Source organism: Xiphias gladius, chromosome 6, assembly GCF_016859285.1.
Source record: "Xiphias gladius isolate SHS-SW01 ecotype Sanya breed wild chromosome 6, ASM1685928v1, whole genome shotgun sequence".
In the NCBI taxonomy this organism is placed as follows: Eukaryota; Metazoa; Chordata; class Actinopteri; order Istiophoriformes; family Xiphiidae; genus Xiphias; species Xiphias gladius.
Window position 1 is genome coordinate 25,466,110 of NC_053405.1, and position 22,632 is coordinate 25,488,741.

General features: G+C 37.3%; 1 protein-coding gene across 4 annotated transcripts in view; it reads right to left on the reverse strand.

Annotated features, from left to right (window-relative positions):
* Positions 1-22,632, reverse strand: part of ryk (receptor like tyrosine kinase) — a 46,943-nt gene that overhangs the window by 20,829 nt on the left and 3,482 nt on the right. Inside the window, exons 2-8 of one of the 4 annotated variants that reach the window (XM_040129055.1) lie at positions 10,561-10,682; positions 10,343-10,442; positions 9,682-9,813; positions 8,308-8,364; positions 7,513-7,651; positions 6,131-6,231; positions 2,104-2,187 (exon numbers count right to left, since the gene is read on the reverse strand). In XM_040129055.1, the coding sequence (XP_039984989.1) occupies positions 2,104-2,187; positions 6,131-6,231; positions 7,513-7,651; positions 8,308-8,364; positions 9,682-9,813; positions 10,343-10,442; positions 10,561-10,682 (735 nt within the window). Of the gene's footprint in view, positions 1-2,103; positions 2,188-6,130; positions 6,232-7,512; positions 7,655-8,307; positions 8,365-9,681; positions 9,814-10,342; positions 10,443-10,560; positions 10,683-22,632 lie in introns of all 4 variants that reach the window. The other 3 variants (XM_040129054.1, XM_040129056.1, XM_040129057.1) reach the window with 3 other exon arrangements.

Genomic DNA, 22,632 nt, shown 5'->3' on the forward strand with positions numbered 1-22,632 from the left:
ATATGAGAACAAATGAAGGCTTTAATCTCAAAGTAAATCTCAAAAACACAATAAAAGCCTCAAACACATCCCATCTAGGCTCAATGATGCAGATTTGTCAACATAAGGTATAAATTTACTTTGATTAAAGGTTTAAATCTCTGCTGTTGCAAGTAAAGGGTAAATTATGAATTAACACAGTGCAGGTCAATGCTGCCCCCTGTAGGTCAAACTAAGAGCACATTTAATTTAAACAGAAGAATACAATACAAAAGAATACAATAATAAGAAACCTACAAGACACAGCTAAGAAAGAGTTTTTAAGTATAAAATAAAAAAAAAACAACAACAAAAACTGGTTATAACAAGGACAACTGCATAGACGTTGGGGACAATACATATATGAATTTTAAATAACTTTAGATATATTACATATTTTCTATAGGCTTTGTTTATATAATGTGTACTGTTAATACTTTGTTACGCAATTTTTTAGCCAAAAAACAAAAACACATTTCACTGGAAAGATGCACTGATAGTCCCCATGCAGAAATATTCTTCAGCCTGTAGAGGTCAGTGTGTCAACACCCAGAGACGGTGGTCCAAAACATTATTAGTCCTGCGCCCCAAATCCACAACAATAACTGTGTATAGTATGTGCTGTATGCCAATCTTGGTAATGTACCGTTTTGGAAGTAGGTATACAAGAAATCTAAATGCTTATTATTATTTTATAATAACAGGAAATAACAATAGTTGTGACACTGAATGTCCCGGAGCTGTTTCACTACCATCCACAATTAGTTTTAATTTTTTTTACAGCTGCAAGCAGCTCTTCCATTTCCTTCGTGCATTGCATTGTTCGACAAAAATGTCCTACTATAGCACACGAGGGGGGAAAAAAAATAAAATAAATAAAATAAATAAATTTTTTTTTTTTTTTTTAAATTGGCATACTGACTAAAGTATACTTCATTTTGTCACTTTTCCAGTGTTAAAATTACGATACCAAAACATCTTAGAATTAGTTTATTGTATGGATTTGTGACAGTGATTACATGATTGATAGATGTGGAGTGACTTTAGGCTAATTAACTCAGAACGTCAGGGTCCTGGTGTTTCATTAGTCATCCATACACACTTCACTTGGTCTGATTAACTATTGGTAACCATGATGTATAACTGAGAGGCTAAAAATATGCAGGGGTTATTAGCTCTAACATGATAAGTTGAAGAGTATAATTTAATTATCAGTCTGAGTTACACAAAACACTTGGGGGGAAAAGGGATGTAATCAAAACAATTGTGTTTTCTTAATGAAACATATTGAAACACACAGTGTGTACCTTTAGACTGGTAATGGCAGAGCTGCAATTAATCAATGTTTTAATCAATCGATTATGGTGTTAATTGTGTCTATGATGCATTAAAAATAATAGGTTAGTCAATAATATGCCATATAACAGTAAAAACGCTCATCAAAAGTAACCAGAGGCCAAGGTAACATAATCAAATGTCTTATTTTGTCAGACCAACAGTCCAAAAACAAAAGATACCCAGTTTAGAATGATGTAAAACAGAGAAAAGCAGCAAATCCTCACATTTGAGAAGCTGGAACCAGAGAATGTTCACTATTTTTCCTTGATAAATGACTTAAAAAAATAATCAATCTACCATTTGATTAATTGACTATTGTTTCGACATTAATTCATTGGACCTTTCTGACTTTTCTGCCTATTACTAAATGCCTAAGTAAGTAATCTAAGTTATAGCACAAAACAAACCAAGTTGCCAAACTAAAGTAATGAAGCAGGTTAGTATGAAGCAGGTGAGATGCATGGGTCCAGATTCTGAGGATCAAATCAGTCACCAATAAGAAGGTAACCTTCCAATTATTGAGAGGAGGTTTGTTTACCCTGCTGTTCACAATGCCCCAACTACAAGCAAGACATGAGGGTACGTAAACAACAACATATAAAGTTTTTAGCCAAGAATTGTAAAGTTCAGAAAACTATAGACAAAATATAGTTGAGGTGCTAATGTTATTACGGTGCACATGACAATGTAATAGTATCAAAGAGTTCTGAGTCTTAAGTTGTCTCTCAGACCTCAAGTGGAACTTACTTTTGGTTTCATGGGGGGGAGCACCAGGGTTTTGGAAGGAGGAGGCAGCAAGCTGGAGTATGGGTGCAGAACCAGGGTGATTGTCTGATGACAAAAGAAGAGGGAGTGGAAAGGGGAAAGGGAGTGAGAAAAAAAGTGTTTTAATGGATAGATCACACAAATTACAACATGACCTGAATGAATGAATGGATGCATACTGTAGCTGTACATTTTCAGCTCATACAAGAAACATCCATCAAACCAGGCATGCATGCAAGTTGGGTAAACTTGCCCATCAGGAGTTGGGTGGATGGGGGTGCAAGTAATCACTTTAAGCAAAGCATAAGACCTAAGGAAAAGGCAGGTGGGTCAAACCAAATGCACAGGCGGTGAGATGTGAGTTGTATCCTCAAAAGGGCAATGATGGATTATAAACTGACAATAAGGCGAAAAAAAAAGCTGGTGTACAGAGATTTCCCACCAAACTGAGAGAGACTACACATTATTTCATGGGATGATTTAAGTCAAAGGGGTGACTCTCTCCACACCACTATGTAGTATTAACAGTTGCCTTTATACCAAACTGAATGAAGAGGAAAATAACCCCTGAATCTCACTGACGAATTACTGTCTGAGTAAGGCTTGTGGATTTACTTGCTATGGCATGAAGACTTTGGAAAAAACTTTTTGTTTAATTTGAAAAACTGGTCATAGCATTCTGTAATTAGAAAACTTTCAAGGGGTCAGGGCAAAATCTTTTGCCAATCCTTGGAAGATGGATCTCTGTAGGACTGTAACAATTATTTCCAGGTGATTCAGCTGAAAGTTTTGATTTTTTTTTTAAAGTTCTTAGACACTAAATGTGTATTTCACAGGCAGGAAAGTGCTGTATGTTACAATTATTTACTTAAATATTTAATTATTGTTTCTGTTTCTGAATTAACTTTGATGATGCTGATGTACGAGAATGGTTCATAATAATTTTACAGTTCAGTAGCAGTTGACCAACAACAAGCAAAGACGTTACTGGTCCCAGCCGAAAATGATCTCAGCACATACAATTAAGTCCAGAAGTATTTGGACAGTGACACAACCACCACAATGGATTTGAACCAAAGCCTTCAAGATGTGACTGAAGTGTAGACGTTCAGCTTTAGTTCATGGGGTTCAACAAAAATATCGCTTTAACCGTTTAGAAATTACAGCCATTTTTATACATAGTCCCTCCATTTTCAGAGGCTCAAAAGTAACTGGACAAACTGACTTAATTATAGATGTAAGGATTATTTTTAATACTTGGATGAAAATCCTTTGCAGTCAGTGACTGCCTGAAGTCTGGAACCCATGGACGTCACCAAATGCTGAGTTTCTTCCCTTGAGATGCTTTGCCAGGTCTTTGCCAGCTGCCTTCAAGTAGCTGCTTGCTGCTTTGTGGGTTTTTATGCCCTCAGTTTTGTCTTGACTTGGCCACTGAAGAATATTCAATTTCTTTGCCTTGAGAAGCTCTTATTTTGCTTTCACAGTATACTTTGGGTCATTGTCCATCTGTACTGTGAAGCATTGTTTTATCAGTTTTGCAGCACTTGGCTGAATCTGAGCAGATAGTAGAGCCCTATACACTTCAGAATTCATCCTGCTACTTCTATCACCAGTCACATCATCAATGAACCCCAGTGACCCAGTTCCATTGGCAGCCACACACATCCATGCCATCAAACTGCCTCCAACATGTTTGCCAGATGATGTGGTTGCTTTGGATCATGAGCCTTTCCTTTCCTTCTCCATACTCTCCTCTTCCCATCATTCTGGTACAAATTCATCTCGGTTTCATCTGACGGATTAGTCTTGTTCCAGAACTGGGCAGACTCATTTAGATGTTTTCTGACAGAGTGTAATCTGGCCTTTCTGTTCTTGAGTGTTACCAGTGGTTTGCACCTTGTGTTAACCCTCTGTATTTACATTCAGGAAGGCATCTCTTGGGTTTAGACTTTGACAAAGATACGCCTACCTCCTTGAGAGTTTTCTTGACTTGTCTAAATGTTGTGAAGGGTTTTTCTTCACCAAGGAAAGAATTATGCAATCATCCACTTTATTTGTCTTCCTTGGTCTTCCAGGCCTTTTGTGGTTGCTGAACCCGCCAGTGCATTCCTTCTTTTTAAGAAGAACCAAATTGTTGATTTGGCCGCTCCTAAAATTTCTGCCATCTGTCTGACATGTTTGTTTTGTTTTTTCAGCCTAACGATGGACTCCGTCATTTGCATCAATACCTCTTTGAAGGGCATATTGAGAGTTCAGATGAATAGCTACCAAATGCAAATTCAACGCTTGGAATCAACTCCAGACCTTTTATGTGCTTAATTTGTTATGGAATAACAAGGGAACAGGCCACACCTGGCAATGAAACTGATCAATTGTCAACTGTCCAATTACTTGTGAGCCTCTTAAAATGAGCCCCTATGAATAAAAAGGGCTGTAATTCCTAAATTGTTAATACGTCCCCCCAGCGAATTTAAGATGATGTCTACAATTCAATCACATATTGACGGCTTGATTTCAACTCCATTGTAGTGGTGTACAGAGGCAAAATTACAATCATGATTAACTTGTTAATTTTTTATCATTAGAGGTGCTCACTAAATAACACGTATCTCCTTTGATTAATCCATTCAAAAACCAACCAGTAAAAAAAGAATATTTTGGTTTTACAAAGGGGCTTGTTTTCCCATGCTTCTGGTCTTTGTGCCAAGATAAGCTAACCAGCTTCCAGCTGTAACCTGTAATTTAATGAACAGACACTTAAGTGGAATTGAATTTCTGATCTAATTTTCTGCCAGAAGCGTATTTCCTAAAATGCTGAACTATTCCCTTAAAATGGAATTAACAGAGACTATCAAAAATCTTTTAATTGCTGGTACACAATAGACATGAACAGGAAACAAATGTAGTCTATAATTGGTTGACAATATGTAATAGGCACAAGTTATATTACAGTTAAGTATAGGAAAGGTTAAATGGACTACAGGATGAGAGCAGGAAAATAATTTTCCGACTAATAAAGACTTATTTGTCAAAAAGCCATGTCTCATATGAAATCTAGAGCTGCCGTGGTAACCGTGGCGTTGCTTTTATCATGGCAACCCTGAATCTTATTTCATGATCCTATTGCTGTACTACCATTGTAATTAAAAGGCCAAATCCACATGATAAACTGAATTTTCTCGGTGTGCAATGTTTATATTGCAAAGCGTGCTGGATTATTTCCACTTTCCACTAATACAGTGCAGCCTTACCCCATAATTACAGTGGGTGCCAGCCAAGAGAACAAGGGCTGGGTGAGTAATCACACTGCTACCTAACACCAACAACAACTAACAAAGTCCCTTACTGGAGGCAATGTGCTAGGGCTGAGATTCACTTACTGTATCACTCACTGTCATACTGGTAAGAGATTAAATGGCAAAAGTAAGTAAATTCTAATACAGTTCTGAAGTACGAAAGTATAATGTTGAGACCTGGCACTCACAATAACGTTGTTACTGTATGTCTGTGTTTCCTACCATGTTTTATATTTACATCATTTTAGTAGATCTGCCAGTTCCAATATAAAAGACTATTTGTACTTCTCTAACTGCAGAACAATTGATGCAAGCTGACGCAAAGCACAGACTGATGGCATTTATATGGTGCTCAGAGATTAATAGGTCAGATGGGTAATAGCGACAAAAAGAAAGAGTACATCACTGCAGGGACTGTGCTCTTCATTACAGTCTTATGATAGTAGTTAAGCTTATTAGGTCATTCACAGTCACTTATTGCATTTGGAAAAGCATGCACATTTTGGGTTGCCAGTGTGTGAAGAGAAAAAAAGTCTGGCAGACTGAATCAGACTGAATGTATCTAAGCATTTCTAGGTGCAATTTTGTAAGTGCAATTACCTCCACAAAAAAAAGTTACAGATGTCTTCAAAAATAAAACATAAACTGATGCATCTAGTTATTGATTGTTTTTGGTTAGTTTTACAGTGGGCGGTGGGAGTAAAATGTCTTACTTGTGACAGGGGCTGCGTTGTTTGGAGTGTCAGCCCTCAGGTACTGTGTGGTCTGGGTGGATGGCTGAGACAAGCCCTGCGAGCTCCCACTGTCACTCACACTGAAAAACACAGAGAGGAAGAACATGGAGTATTTATTTGAAGGCACATGGTTCGTGATATTCATTAATACATTACTAAGTTTGAGTGTAAAGTCCTTCCTAACCATTTAGTAACTACTAGCTAGTTTCAAACTAGTGATTTAACAAATCAGGATTTACCATTGGAACTAAGTTTCTTAGTTAACGAAGACCTTGATTTGACCCTGAATTTGTAGCACCATCCAATCAAAGGCAATCAACAATGTAAACAATAAGTCAACATAATTTCCTAAAACTTTTCTGAGGTCAAACAATGTATTGAACTTCTGACAAATGTTGGTATATCAGTTTTATTTATAAAAAGGGAAATATGAAGTTAGTCTGCAGTTTATTGGGTACACGTAGCTAACACTAATGCAGTCTACTGCAACACTCCTGAAATAATTCTTTCCTTCAAGAAAATTAAAATGCTCAGTTTTGTTGAAACTGTTTTAGAGAGGTGTTGATTCAACTGTATGATCATTTGGGAGGCTGCGGTTTGTGGTGGTGTTGAGTTATATTCCGCTATACTTACAGGAGTTTCTATTATTTTCTCCACCCCACTTATGTCAGTGAGGGTAGGTCAGATAGCAGAAACACCTCTCTGTATAATGCAACATAGTTAAGCCCAAGATGACACCTTTAGATACCTTTGTTTACGCTTCAGAAGCTGAAACCAGAGAGGCTGAAGCCAGTCAATTTTCGGTATTTTTGCTTAAAAACTCACTTCAACGATTATTGAAATGATTTTAAAACCGAAAGGGCTGAAGTTGACAGACCAACAAAACATTTTGTATAACAGCGGCAACTAAGTTTAGTGCAAATATCACATCAGACAGATTTCCATGACAAATTAAAAAAAAAAAAAAAAAAATCTCTCTATAATTTAAATGTACCACTGTCTTGATGGGTAACCCCGCTAAATCAATAGCAAGGGGAGGATGTGCAGATCTCATTTCAAACCGATGCCTACAGCCATCTGGAGTGGAGATTACACGAACTAAACAACAGAAAAGCTAAAGTGCAAGTTTCAACTTGATATACTCCTCTCTGTGGAGATGACCTATTTTTGTTGGTCTTTGAACAGAGGGATTGTGCAGAAAATACTAACATAACTTTCATAGGTGACAGATACAAGGCTGTAAATCTACTTAGCTGTGTGCTGGTTTTCATCAGGTTCAATATAATGAGTGGGCTTTCCTTAGCTGATGTATAACAATGACTGTGATGTCTTTGGAACTGGGACAAAGAGAAGACACAAACCTGTCCTCGCTCTCTACTCTCTTCATGCTGTGCAGATGCAGGATGGCCAGGATGATAGCCACGAGGAAGATGACAATGCAGCAGACGCTCACGCTTATATAGAACACCTGAGTGGAGCTGGTGGGGGTGGTCACACCGTCTACTAATGAAAACAAGCCACATGTTAACAATCACAAAAAAGCAGCATTTGGCAGCTATAGCATCACTGCACACAAAATACCATCATTATTACAAAAACTTCAACAGTGTTTGCTATTATGAAAGAAGCAGAACATAAATATGAGTTAAGGCAATGGGATAAAGACATGAGAGAGAGAGTAGGGGAGAGAAACTAAGTGCACTGAGGGCTCCACTTAAAGTTAATGGAGGGCTGGAATAGTAGAGGCTGTGCTCATGATCCAGTGTCTGAGAGCTTTTCTCATCACCTCTCTAAAAGCCTTTGAGGCCCCCAGGTTCCTTGGGCCTACCCAAGCAGAAGGGAGACGACCCACTAATGGTGCTTTGTTACTGGGGCAGTGGGCTCACAAAAAGAATAAATCCCACTGGAAGAGGACAACCACTCCAATGGGTGGGGGTTGACAGAGCTTATTTCAATAGAATGCATCCTTCTCTCTGTGCTCTGAAATCATATCCCACGGTTATGGAAAGTCTGACTAATGTGCACTGCTATACAGGGACACTTCTGCGTACTAATCCAGCCTCTGTCGTATCAGACTGATGCCACCTATGAGAGACAATAGAAGGAGCTGGTAGATAGGGAGTAGTAGAGCAGGATGTGAAAGTAAGATTACTTACAGTCAGGCCGTTGAACAGTATTATTGTTGAGGGGAATGAGAATCTTTGGGTCAGAATCTATTTGTGTTCACAGAGGAAAAGAAAAAAGAAAAAAGAAAGAAAAGAAAGAAAAAAGAAAAAAGAAAGAAAGAAAGAAAGAAAAAAAAAGAAAGAAAGTTACAACACTAGTGTCAACCGAATGGCAGACTTTATTCACGCAGCTACAATATTTAGTGAAGTATGTAATGCTCAGAACAGAAACACAACGCTTACATACTTAATAATGACAATAATAATAAAAAAATGCCCTTAACAAAGGTAGAAATAAGTTTTGACCGTAAGTAATTTCTGATCACACAGACTCAGAAAATAAAGTGCCTTGTATTTCCACCACATTTCACGGACTCCAAAGACAAAGGAATTTAGACGGATACCACGCTAAAAAGCAAAGTTCAAGATGTAATTTGTGCACATAGCATGACAAAAACATAGTAAATGTGGTCAGAGGATGAAGATGAGATCCATCCTGAGTTCTAATAGTCCTTAGTACTAATATTGATAGACAATTCCTAGCTGAAGGGAAAGTACTATCTCACAAACAGGAACTTTGTTTGAGGATGAGTTCCTAAAAGGGCTTCTGGGTTCCTTGAAAGGTTTCGAGGTTGTGGAAAATGACTATGAGTGCATAAGCTCTAGGCATGATTAGAAAACAGCAAGCATACTTTGTTGTTTGGCCTCTGCTACAGCACCAGAGAAATAAAGTTGACAGGTATGATTTCTAAACATACATTTTCATGCATACAAAGAATCTATTATGGCTGCTAATTTCACTCATGTTCAAAATAAGATGGAAATAAATCCGTTTCCACAGTGCACATGGCAAGAAGCCTCTTGGCCACATGTAATTATCTTTGGGCAGTTTGAAAATAGCACAGAAGTGAATAAAGAAGACAGAAATGTACATCTCCCACTCTAACTCTTGAGAGTATATAACAAACAGTGCTGAAAAAAATAAGCAAAGAACTCACATTCACCACAAAATTCACAGTCTATGTAGAATATACTATGAAAAAAATAATTAATAATCTAAGCAATGTAACAGTACGTGCTAAACAGTTTTTCTAATGGGTCGACCCAAAAGACTTTTTTCACAGCAGACTTCTTGACTTGTCACAGCAGGAAAAGCACAGGTGGAACTACTAACACATAGCCATCATTAATGTTACTAATTACACCTTTGCTATGGCATGTAACGATGTTTGCTCTGAAAAACGTTTATAGGTATATAAATGATGCTATTGACAAAAACAATAAAAGAAAAAATAAAAGCATACAGTGTAGCTGCACTACTTTCTCGATGCACACTTCTAACCACACATTTGTTTGGATACTTGCTCTTATAGCACATTTTCCTCCTCTTGAAGTTGAGCACTGTGTAGTTGTTGGCATGGATGGTCAGATTGAGCTGTACTGTCAAAACAGCCTCTCCATCTACCTTGCCAGAACAAAAGAGGTCCACTCTAAAGACTGTGGAGAAAACACACACACACATACCACAAACGTAATTTAGAGAAACTTGGTCTAATGCAGTGCGTAATACGGTATCTAGTTAAATAAGTATTAACTATATATATCTATCTATATATATATATATATATATATATATATATATATATATATATATATCTATATATATATATATATATCTATATATAACACAAACTCATTCAAGTGAATTAACTGTTTTGTTAGTCATTTTTGGGAAATATGCTTATTTGCTCTCTGCCAGAGAGATTTAGTCCAACGATAACAAGATTTGACTTAAGAGCTCACTCGTTACCATGTTGTTACATCTTGTTTGTTTAATCCATACAAAAACCAAATTTTAAAATAACATTTCACTGGCATATTTGTTGTGTGAACCTAGCTGAAAACAAAATTCCTCACCAGTGTTTGAAAGTTTCCTCCACCTAACACAAGTCAGAACTGCATGTTTACTGACAGTAAGTCCAAAAACTAGAAGCATGTAGGAGCCGTATGAGTGCATTTGACAAACCAGAGGGAACACGGGGCACCTCCCCTTGACTGGAGATGTTGCTCCTTGGTTGGTTCATGGCAACAGGGTTTTCCACGTAGAAGCCAAGCCGGTAGTCAACCTATGAGCAAACAGTGATGAACCAAAGTTGCCGACACCTAAATGGATTGTCTTATATGTGTGCACAGGTAGACAGGTACTGAAGTAATTCATTATTAATTCCTGATGCTGAGCCTTACTTTTGTCTTGGAATGCCATGTGAAGTGAAGGCTGTTGGTTTCACTGGGCACGGGAAGGGTGAAGGAGAGCGCATAATGATTCACCACATCATCTCGCACATAGTAAAGCTCTGCATCTAGGCCTGTGTGAGGACAGAGAACATAAAATTGCAACTGATGAGAAAGTCACTGGACTTTGGTTCGAAACAAATTTTTCTAATCTAGAGGGAGATTTGGACAAACACACGAAGAGCAAGCCTGAGAAAAATGGTAAAATATTCACTCAAACTGCCAGCTAGGATTAGTGGGGTTTCCACTCAATAAGAGAGATGGACGAATCACATCTGTTAGTACTTTAGAACTCTTAGTGCCCAAGTGAAAAACTTCAAAACGTTCAAGTTAGACATCATCCAAAATATGACCATGATTTTCTATCCAGGACACAAAATTGGGCAGGGAAAGGGTTAAGAGCAAAGGACTGGAATGCCTTGAATTAAAAAATGTGGGCCTGCGTACAACATCCACAATTTGTTCAACCATTCCGTCTTCAGTAAATGCATAGCTCTGGAAATGTCATAACACTTGAACATCAGACAGCTAGACAGATTGGTACTGTATGTAGTATTTCTTTATCATTTTCCAAAACAAAATGGAGACTTAAATTTTTTCACTGGGCTCATACTGCATCAGAAAGTCGTAGAAGTCCAACATGTGCTGGTGAAATCCCCAACCCTGGCCTGGGGCAGTGCGATCAGCCCTTGAAAGTGTCTGTCTGGCAGAGGGCTGTCTGTCTATCAGTCTCTGAATATCTGGTTTAAAGAGTGACGAAGAATGTGCCCAGGCTCCCCTAATATCCTCGGGCTGTCCCAGAGCTTTGGCTCATAGACCTTTCTAACATTGGCTCAATTAAAACCATTCTCAGCCTTTGCCCAACTCAGACAGGGAAGGGGAGTTATGTAAACTAGTATTTAACCAAGCCCACAGAGTAAGATTGCTGGCTTTCCTTCTATTAATTAGGAGTTTGCCCCTTGTGCATTTTCCCTAAAACAGATGTTTAAAATTAAATTTAGGTCTATAAATGTGAAATTAAATGTTGATTCTAAACCTTAGAAATAGTAGACCAAAAAACATCAAAACAAAAAACAACAACAAAAAAAAGAAAATAATATTGACTCATGATAAATTTGATGTAATTTTCCACAACTTTTAAGTGGAACTCACGGCCTTCTAGAGATTGCTCATTTGTCATGGGGAAGTTGAACGAAACTCACGGAACTGAGATTGACAGTGTCAGCAAAGTTTGCTCAGGTGACCATCCACTGAGGAAGACCATGAGAGGTAGTGGACAGCCTCAGCAAAAGTTAGTAAGAAAGTGGAGCTTGAGTTAGATTTTTTTTGGTCAAAAACAGATTTGATTTAATGTGTCAGTAACATACTGTAGGTGTAATAAGAGATTTTTTATAATTTTTGAATAATCTACCAATTACTTTCTCAATTGATTGATTGTTCTTTAAAATCTGAGAAAATAATGAAAAATGCACATTACTATTTTCAAAAGCCCAATCTGTCATCAAATTGCTTATTTTGTCAGACCAACACTCAAAACCCCAAATATATTCAAGGTACTATGAAATGATACAAAGAAAATCGTCATATCCTCTTGAATTGCAGGATGAAAACAGCAAACGTTTGCTGTTTTTGCTTGAAAAATGACTCAGTGATTGATTACCAAATAGTCGCAGATTTTTTATTAAGATCAATTATTTGAATTATTGAATAATCATTTAATCTCTTAAATTAATTGGTATAAGCATAGTACTAATATATTCATAGAGGAGCAGATCACAAATATTTTTTAACTTGTCATAGTTTTCATCTTCTACTTTTGGCATTAACCAGACCTACATTTAATCTTAATCTTAGTACGGGTTGAAAATGAAGGATTTCCTAAAAGTAATTAGTACTTGTGTGTATCTTAATAAGTTACTGGAAATTGTTAGATAGATGTGTTTAATTGTGATAAAATATAAAAATGTGAAATTTTGTTTATATTGTCCAAAATTTATTCCATGCACTGGCTCTCATTGGTATATATGCAGGCACTCGACAGGTAGGGCCACAACCACACAGTTTAGTCCTTTAATAATTGCCTCTCTCACGCTCAACTCTGTGTCCCTTCCTACCCAACATGTGGTCCCACGGCTTTGACACCAATTAAACTATGCAACCAGGCATACAGGCCCAAAGAAGACCAGTGTGCTCAAGTTTGTCCTTCCCACAGCACCTGAGCCATCCACCCAGACTGCAACAACTTCAAAATGACAAAACGGGGATGGTAAGGAATGGCAACAGGAGCTTGTCGGTGTACACAGACTGAGGGTAGGGAATAAGTGGTTGAGGTTAAGGAAGTTGAACCATGCACTGCAGTTTAATCCCTGACTCACACTCTGCTCTCTGGAATGGGAAAACAGCACTACTAGAAGGTGTGCCTATAAACAAGACCTTGTTTAGTTAGTGTTTGGTCACAACATATAAATATTCTCACTACACAGCCGCTGTTTGCCACTACAGATGCAGATGTTTCTAAAGCTAACAAACTTCTTAAATGCAAATGGAAAATAACAACATCATTTTGAATTCCACCATGATAACTTGGCAGCACTTTATGTTTTGAGGGATTATTTCCTGCTGGACATTTCCATTCCTCTCTGCTGGTGTCAAGTGATTAACAATAGCCAGGGCAGAACACACTCTATCAACTGCACTGGTTTGAAATCACTCAACTCTAGCTCACTTGAGCTCAAGGAAATAACAAAGACAGAATATAACAACGGTATTGCTTCATGCTTAATGAAATGGATCATCAATCTTTAAATTGTGAAAACTGTTTATCATACAGGAAAAAATAAATAACACCAAATTCTGTTGGTCAAACACACCTAAACTCATTTATCTCTCTTATATAACCTTACTTTCACCTGCTAAATATTGATACCTCACATTTCATGTATGAAATACTCTATATTCTACCTCGGTGAAAACCATTTTTTTTTTAATTAGCCTAAATAAGAGGTCAGTAAGCCTATCAGCCATTAAGCACATACTAACATGTACAACTGTGTTTGGATAAAACTAGGCAATACTGGCACATGGTTTGGCCTCCTAGTGACATGCAGCCATAATAACCATCTGTTAAAATCAGTGCTACAGTTTATGTTCATCATGCACAATTACATGATCTGAGACTGTTTATAGAAACATATGGTGAAATTTGTCATCATATATCAGGAAAGTGACTTGATTGACAGGTCACACTGTACTGTTAAAAAAAAAAAATCTAAATTATAACTGAAACCCTACAACTGCGGGATGTGCATTGCTAATTACTCAAGAAATTGTTGGCCTATTCTTAGACCTGAAACAACTACCTGGTTGAAATAACCTTGTGGCTTTCCATACAGTTTTGAAAGCCTTTTAGCAAGTGACTGCCAGCTAATTCTGTATGAGACTGGATGTTGTGCAAAACCAATTGGGAAACCACAAGTGCAAAGAGGAAGATGAGTCCTTAGCTTTTCCATAGCTTTTCATGTTTGAACTGCTTAAAAATGTAAAACAAAAACAAACTCGAACAAACATGTGATTTCCACCATAAGTTCAGTCTCAGTCATTAAAAAAATTCTACTCCTACAGGTGGCATACTGACAGACTCAGCTATGAAAGGGCACACCTAAATTACGTGTAAGATAATAATGAGCGACACGATTAAAACTATTATTAGGTAGTACTATAAATGGTTGTGGAACGAGTCTAATTCATGCTAAAAAATCTGTAAAAGTCACTAGTCAAGAACAGTCCTCATTCTGTCCAAAAATCATTTTTAAAGTTTAGCCAAAGCTGATATAAGGCTTCAGGGAGTCTAAATTAGACAAATTAAGTCGGTGTAATTTTCAGTTTTTTTAGTACAAAATTCCCTCTTTGCTGCCTGGACATAACACCACCATTTATACCTACTGTGCATGCAACTGCCAGGATAAAGATACTCGCTTGATTTAGCTCACTCAAACTGTTGAAGCCTCATATTAAATTTGGCTGAATCTCAGAACTGATTTTTCTTACATTAGTGTCTTGTAAGGAAGACAGGACAGGCAGTTACAGTGACCAGTAACTCTTTTAATGTCCAGTACATACATAGCTAGTCACTGCTGTATTAAGAAAGATTGAAAAGAAAAAAACAAAACAAAAACAAAGCAATCTTTTAATTGTCATGTTACAAAGTGCATCATGAGCGTAAGTCGTTCTCATTAACCAGTGCAGGTTTTTACAACAGTAAATGTCACTAGTGAACCAATAAAAACTTGCCATCATACACTTCACTTTTAAACAAAGCAAACACATGTATGCATGCTAAAGCTACAACAATTTGTTGATTTATCGATTAGTCAATCGACAGATAAATAAGCAACTATTGTGATAATCTATTAATTGTTGAAGTTATTTTTCAAGAAAAAAAATGCCAAAGATTTGATTATTCTAGTTTTAAAGTTAGGAATCAAGATACAAATATCTGCAGACTATGCTGGTGACAGTAGTAATATAAATAAACTTTTCCGTCACTTAGGAAAATCTATGTAAAGACAAGATGCCCTAAGTTTTAATAGTTATAGTTAAATAGTTAGAACTGTAATATACAGATATGTGGACGTGGCCCTTTAAAAGCATATTCGAGACACTATACAAGATGCGAATGATTCAAATTAATTTGGTCGGAAAATTTTGAAAGATTCCCAGATACACATTTGTTTGACCCGGATTTAACACTGAACTAATCACATGCTCTTTTCCACTTAACACCCTACTGACATTCCTAGAGTACCAACACATTACACCTCAGAGCTGCCTGGTACAATCAGTCCTCAGCTATTTGCTCCACTGGCTTAAGATTTAAGTACCTTGCTCAAGGGCACATCAACACTTCTTTCGGCTGTGGGTGGGAGAGAGGATCAATCACTCACTTCTCCTACATATTTTCCTTACTGGGTAAGAGATTCAAAGTGATGTGGATACTTTGTTGCCATAAACCTTTTACATAACATCACCTAAAAAAAGTCTCAGAAATGGACTGAAAATGACCATTTCTTTCATCTACCGATGTCAAAACAAAACTATAAACTACAGCAACAAATCAGGGATAATAAATCTAAGTTTGTCTTTATATTTTTGGCTGTACAAAGTTTTATGTCGACATGTCCTCTTGCAAGCTGTGGATCCTGATGCGGACTTTGAAAGAGGAGAACAAAAGGTAGCAGTGGCCAGGTGGAGGCAAGGTCCAGGAGAGATATAACAAAGACCCTCTTGTGTGTACAAGTCGACACTTTACCTCCCAAAGCCTCCACCCCTGAGCGATCAGGAGATAAACACTCCCTCCAGCCTCTCATTGGGAAGATACCGGTCACATTAACCAGGGAAGGAGAAAATGGGGTCCCGCGTGAAACTCTATCAACTCGGAAGTCCACACAAATCCAAAGGCATGAATATGACGGGGGGGTAATGTCCTAAGGATGTCAAGGTATGAAATCCAAAATGCACTGGAAAAACTACAAACTGAAGAGACCCCGTTTTGGTCTATGATTGAAAAAGAGATCATGTAAAATAGTTCAATACTAAAATCTCTACGGACTGATGAGCAGTTCAGTCTATCAGGTGGGAAGTAAAAACAAGCCATGGTGGAAATCAAACAATGTTATTACTGCTCCTGTCTTCACAAAGCAAGGTCAGTCATGGCCACCAGAGTTTTACCATGAGTTAAAGCATGCTGCTACCCAAAATGCTTGGAAAAACAGTATTTTTCGGTTTGAAAACAAGCTACACTAAAATGGACCAAAATGACCAATAGAAAACATGTTTCTCAGCTTGGTCAGGTCGGTTGGGTACCATCTTATGATAAATTTTCAATTTACTGTACAGATTTTTAACAGGATTTGTATAATCACATCGCCTGAAAAAAAACTATTACTACTTTACTACTATCTATTTTCATGTAAAAAAAAAAAAAAAAAAAAAAAGTTTACTATATCAAAAATGCATCGCAGCTACCACACACTCATTAATAAAAAAAATCATCAAATGAACAGATTTTATTCAAACATGACTGACTGATGAATGAACTACTTTTGACTACTACAGATGCAAAACTTTGACATGACATTTCTTGTACAAATGATGACAATAAACATGAAAAAACAGGAGGACTGTAATTATTATTTTTTAAATGAACAAGACACACTCTCTGCTGTCTAATGTGTGCATGTTTTTTTTTTTTTTTCATCATTTCCACTAGGTGGCTATGGGGGGCAGTTTTTTATTACTTACTTAATAAAACCTTTAATGACACGACAATTACAAACTGACACTTTTGTTCAAAATGTACCATGTTTGAAGCCGAAAAAACATTCTGTAATATTTGAAAATGAAATCTTGTTATAATACAAAAACAAATGGTATATAATAGCTATGTTCAAGGAAATGTCATTTCGGCTTCGAATCTTCAAATAGCCACCCTGTGCTATAACAACATCCACTCTAACACAAGGCATTGGGTCAGCAATTTCAGCAGGAAATCACCTGACATGCCATCCCAGCTCACAGTTAGTTGGTAGAGATGTAGGACACTTTAGGGCTACTGTGCTTTAATTTTTTGTCAGGTTTATCCCAAAGAAAGTCTGCAGGGTTGGGGTCTAAAAACTGGATAGGTCATTAATTTGAAGTACCTTTCATTTTTAACCTTCATTAGACAACGCTGAGGTATGATACGCATTTCTATCTCCTGAAGAACAAACAGCACCCTTTCAACCAAATTCTTTATGGGGTAGAATATATCTGGATTAATCTTTTTATTCCATTATAAGGGCTGTCTGATGGCCCAGGCTACTAAGGTACAAAACCTTAGTAGGTTAGGCATAGCAAAGCTTTAGTGCTTTGTCACAACAGAAAACAACTTTCCTATATTGCTTTACTTCCAGCAATTGAAAAAAACATGATCATCAAGTGTAAAATGAAAAGCAACACACAATAATGACGTAGAATGCGGATATAGAACAATATGTTCACTGAAAAGCATATTCAAACATACTGACCAAAGACATCATTTAAGCTTTTATTGTCGGGCTGCAATAGCAGCAGTACAAAGTATCTTACAGCTGGAAGAAAAGCACACATTAAGTCACGATCTCTGTAGTGTTCTTTGACTCACCTCAAAGAAGCCATACATCAGTTTCTCTCTTAATTTCATGAAGTGTCCCAAGGGCAGAAAAGGATGAAGGCAGGTAAAGGAATCTGAGCAAGACTGTCTGCCACAGTGCCATTATGGGCACCTCAGCGACGCTTATTTGTTGCTCAAAGGGGTTCCTTAGTTTACTCAGCAAATATCAAATGTTTTACTGAGAAAATGATTAGCTGTTTGTGGCAGAATTATTTCGTCCTGAGGCAACTAAAGGGTCACGTAAGAGGTCTCACACACATACACACAACTTTACTCGTTTATTTTAGGATGCTGTTTTACATGAGCAGCTTTGAGAGTGACAAAGTACTTTGAAAGTCTGGGTCTTGTGTGCAAGGTGAAATATTTTTTTTCACTTTAGTGAAGTGTATATCGAAACAAAATTAACCTCCTATTTTAGAAATGGTACAGAAACTACAAGGCTTCAAAAATTTCTGATTTCAGCATCTACCGCTTCTAATGTTTCTTCATTTCCACAACATAATAGAAAAATTAAATCAGTGTAACTCAAGCAATCAAAGTAAAGCTCAAAACCTTATGCTGTTAAACACGCACACACAAACAAAAAACACAATAGTATATTTCTGATTCCAATTTTAACATAAGGGCAACAACTTATAAAATGGGTTGTTGCTTTATGGATTCCACTTTGAGCACAGCAGCTCTTAGACAAAAGATGTGAAAAAAAGGGCTCCCCTATTCAACCAAAGGATCCTTGGAGAGTGGCATGAAGGAAATGAATACTGCTGTCAATCACTCCACACTGTTCACAGGCTCTTGTTCAAGGCCCCTGCTTTGCCTTTCAGCTCTTTGGAGGAGGGGAGGAAGGCTGGTTATCCAACATGCACTTGGCTCTTCACAATACATGGACGGCTTTACACACTTGCTCACATTTTCACATTTTAATGAGACCTGGTTAGCTTTCATATTTGCGTGCTTGGCCAGAGGAATTGCGCCAAACTATGACCCACTCAACTGACCGGGCGAGTGGAATTCACAATGAAATAAAAGAGAAAATATCCGTTTTCCTAGAGATTTCAACGTGTGAGGTAGTTGCAATACCAGGTGGAGTTTCACTCATTAAAATCTGTCAACAACTGTGGCTGCAGAGGACATGCTTCCCCTTCCCACACAGAAAAATATTGGAAAAACTGATTTTACTGGGAAAAGTCTTATTTTGTCTACACAATGCTAATTTTAGTTGGGGAGTAGGGAGCTATGGTTTTGCTTTGACAGAACAAACCCAGAACTACTATGGTAAGCATTAAGTACAGTGACACAGTAAGTATGCCATGCCACTAGAAAAAAGACTCTCTTAGTGCTTTCTTTCCACCATGAAAAATTCCTCAGAGTAATGTGTTAGGGAACAAGACCACTGGTGATTCTGCCATGGAAAACTGGGCTCAAAAAGGTCATTATTATAGGACACAGCAATAGGCATAAAATGTACAGAAAAACTTGGATCATGGGCCTTATGAACATAGTCCGAGTTTTTCCCTGGTGCCCAGTGAGCATCGTGACACAGTGTCTCTGTGGCAACCGAGCAGACAAAAACTGTAACAACAATTTCCGTACATTTCTAAACTGTTGTTATAATACAAGACCCTGGAGTTGTAAAACCTTCACAGTAAACATATAGTACTTAATTAGACATGAAACAATTAATCCCTCAAATGATTAGTCGATCAATGAAAACAATAATAATAACAATAATCTGCGACTATTTTGAGTCATTCAGTCATTTAAGTCATTTTTCAAGTAGAAATGCCAGAAATTCTCTGGTTACAGCTGTTTCACACCATTGTAAAATGAATATCTGTGTGTTTTAGACTATTGGTCAGACAAAACAAGACATTTGAAGAAATCACTTTGTAGTCACTCTGATGTTTCAAAGGCTAAAAGCTTACTCGATGAGTCGTTTCTCCCCTCACTTCTCAGAGTTCAGTGTTTTCCCTATATGCATTCAAGCACGGCTGCTGAAATTTCACATGGTTCATTAATATTCACGATGAAACGTAACCACCGCATCTCGCGCTTTCTATGCTACTCACAGCTGACTGGGGTTGTATGAAACAAAGGGGATATGTGTCAGCACCCAATTAAAACCGAAATGACTCCAAGTAGTCTTCGTTTTATATCGTTTGTGCACATTGGTGAAAGCAAAACAAACATCTGTGCTTCAATATTTCTCAACTTAGCAGAATTGATTTATCTGACTTTTACTGATTTTCAGAGGCATCTGAAAGACTAGCTCATTACGTTTATATCATCCATTTCGTCTTATGTTCACTGAAAATAATGTAAGTAATTTTTCTTTGTTGAGGCATTTCAGTCTTTACATTTATTACTTCAGCTAACTGGCCACCCACAGTGTCAAAAGCTCCCAGTAAATTAACACACACAACACAAGGTGAACATAAACAACCCTATCTATAACGATTCAAAGGACGTTTTAAGCAATTTTGCCACCAGTGCACGTAAATATGGGTCCGGCGTTGCACGCTCATGAATGCACACACAACAGCACCACTGCTGAAAAAAAAAATACTTGGGGAAAGACTGGAGTTGTAACTGTCAATTTCTGTCCAAGATCGTCTTTCTACTTTAGAGTAATTTCTTAAAGATGTGATTCACTAACTATTTTTTTAACCTTTACTAAGCTTCACTCTAGAAATCTTCAACTAAACACACTGAAGTTTTGATCAATGAGGTAACTTCACAGTGTGGCCCGGCCAGTTGTTGACCCATCACAAGCAGTTCCTTCCCCTCTGGGTCTTGGGTCATACCACAACAACTAGCCATGTTTTGTAAAAAGAAAAGACTGTAGGGATTTGTAGCATTTTTCAACTGCAAAAACTGAACCTTGGAGTTAAGTATGGCTTCAGTAACTTAATTGGAATTTGCAGCTTTTACACAATTTAAACCAGGGATGCAGGTTTTGACACATAGCTCATATGGGAGCTGAGGGTAGGAATGCATGTGTAGAGCAGGATTTTTTAGACATTTTTTTTTTTTTTTTAAGTCATATGCAAAAACAATCAGGGATGCTACCTGGAGTTCATCCATAGACAAACACACTGTATATGCAAAACCCTGCTCCAGTTCAGGCATGACGTTTTCCTGTTCCTTACCAAGCCCGTGAGAGTCAGGTTGTTTGGTAAAGTGATCAAAATGCAAGAGTCCTGAAAAGACAGTCCATCTGCTTAAAAAGCAGAGAGACCACAGCAAGACTACATTGCTTGGTGATATGTTTTTCCTATCATGATAATGTGTGCTTTATTGGAAAATACAATTTTTATTACTGTATAGTTAAAATTCATAATTAAAAGAACACGATAGAGGATATGGAGACAGTGAATTTCAAGAAACTTTAAATTTTGAGCTTGGAGAGGATTTTAAAAGTTTTTAAAACGTTAAACATGGTTGACGAATGCTCATGGGTTTTAACAAAAATCTGAACTATCAGGCTTTGGCACCACTGCCAGGCATGTATGGGTTTGTAGAAAATTATCTGATTGTCATTTATCTGACCGATGTGGCAACTGCTCTTATTGTGCATAAATTCCAGGTCTTCATTTCTTGTCTGCGTATCCTTAAACAAAATACATTCCTATTGAGCAAAGTATTACGTATATAGAATGACATTACATTAGCGGTAAACTCGATGATACTCAATCATTTTAAAATATAATCATGACATTCACGAGTGGTATTATATATAAGTGCATAGGTAATATATATGTAATAAGATTTTCTCATGTTCCCTGATTTCTCCTCCACAGTCTAAGTGGAAGTTTCACAGTTTTAAATCCCACAGGTAATGATTCAGTACTTTTAAGGTGAAGAGCTTAAAACAAGGATTTGATGTGCTTCATGGTTTAACTGGAAGATTACAATTACTGGTCACTAACTTCCAGCTGTCAGTCATTTACACTAATGAGCCAGTTCAACCACTAACGAGCTGTGACGAGAGGTGATCAGATAAATTGTTCATCTGGAGAAAGACTTAAAACTCCCTTGGTCTTTTTTTAAAATGGCAAAAAGACACAATCCACTCTATATTTTAAACCATCAAAAATGATATTGAAGGTCATTTATATTTTGATGAGATCATTTTTGACCGATTGTAAATAGTTCAGATACCAGCATGCTTAGAGCATGTTACCCAGACAACAGTCGAGAATTTCAGTTTGTAGTTTGTAGTAATCGGATGCAGGAATTATTATTAATTGGCAACTCCCAACTGTGACAGTAGAAGATCACACATTTAAATCGCAGCCTTTTGCGATTTGAAAATTGCACTCTTTAAATTTTCATTTTTTTATTTTTTATCATGATTGTTTGTTAGAAAAAGCCAGGCAGACATTCTTGTCATAGTAGGTGTTACTAATAACGTTAACGATGGCTCTAATCTATTCAAGTGTCCTACAAAGCAATGGCAGTGTGACAGTGAGCCAGCATGCACAATGGATGTTTTTCACAGCAGACATTTTGACATCATTCCAGGAAAAGCAAAAATGTAATTGATAACATTAACAAGTCATGCATGCTTGCTGAGTGACATGACTTACTGGGACACTTACTGGAACTCAGCCATTGTTAATGTTGTTAGTAACACCTTTGCTTTTTCTACAATGACAACTCAAAATATCTGCTGTGCAAAAGGTCTATACCAGGACCCTGAAACGTAAGCAGTTAAACAGAATTCAGCCATTGTTCATTCTATCATTTGCACCCCTGCTTTTCCTACTGTGACATGTCCTGGGCATGCTGACTCACTGGCATGGTTTACAGTCATCATGTTGTTAACGACACCT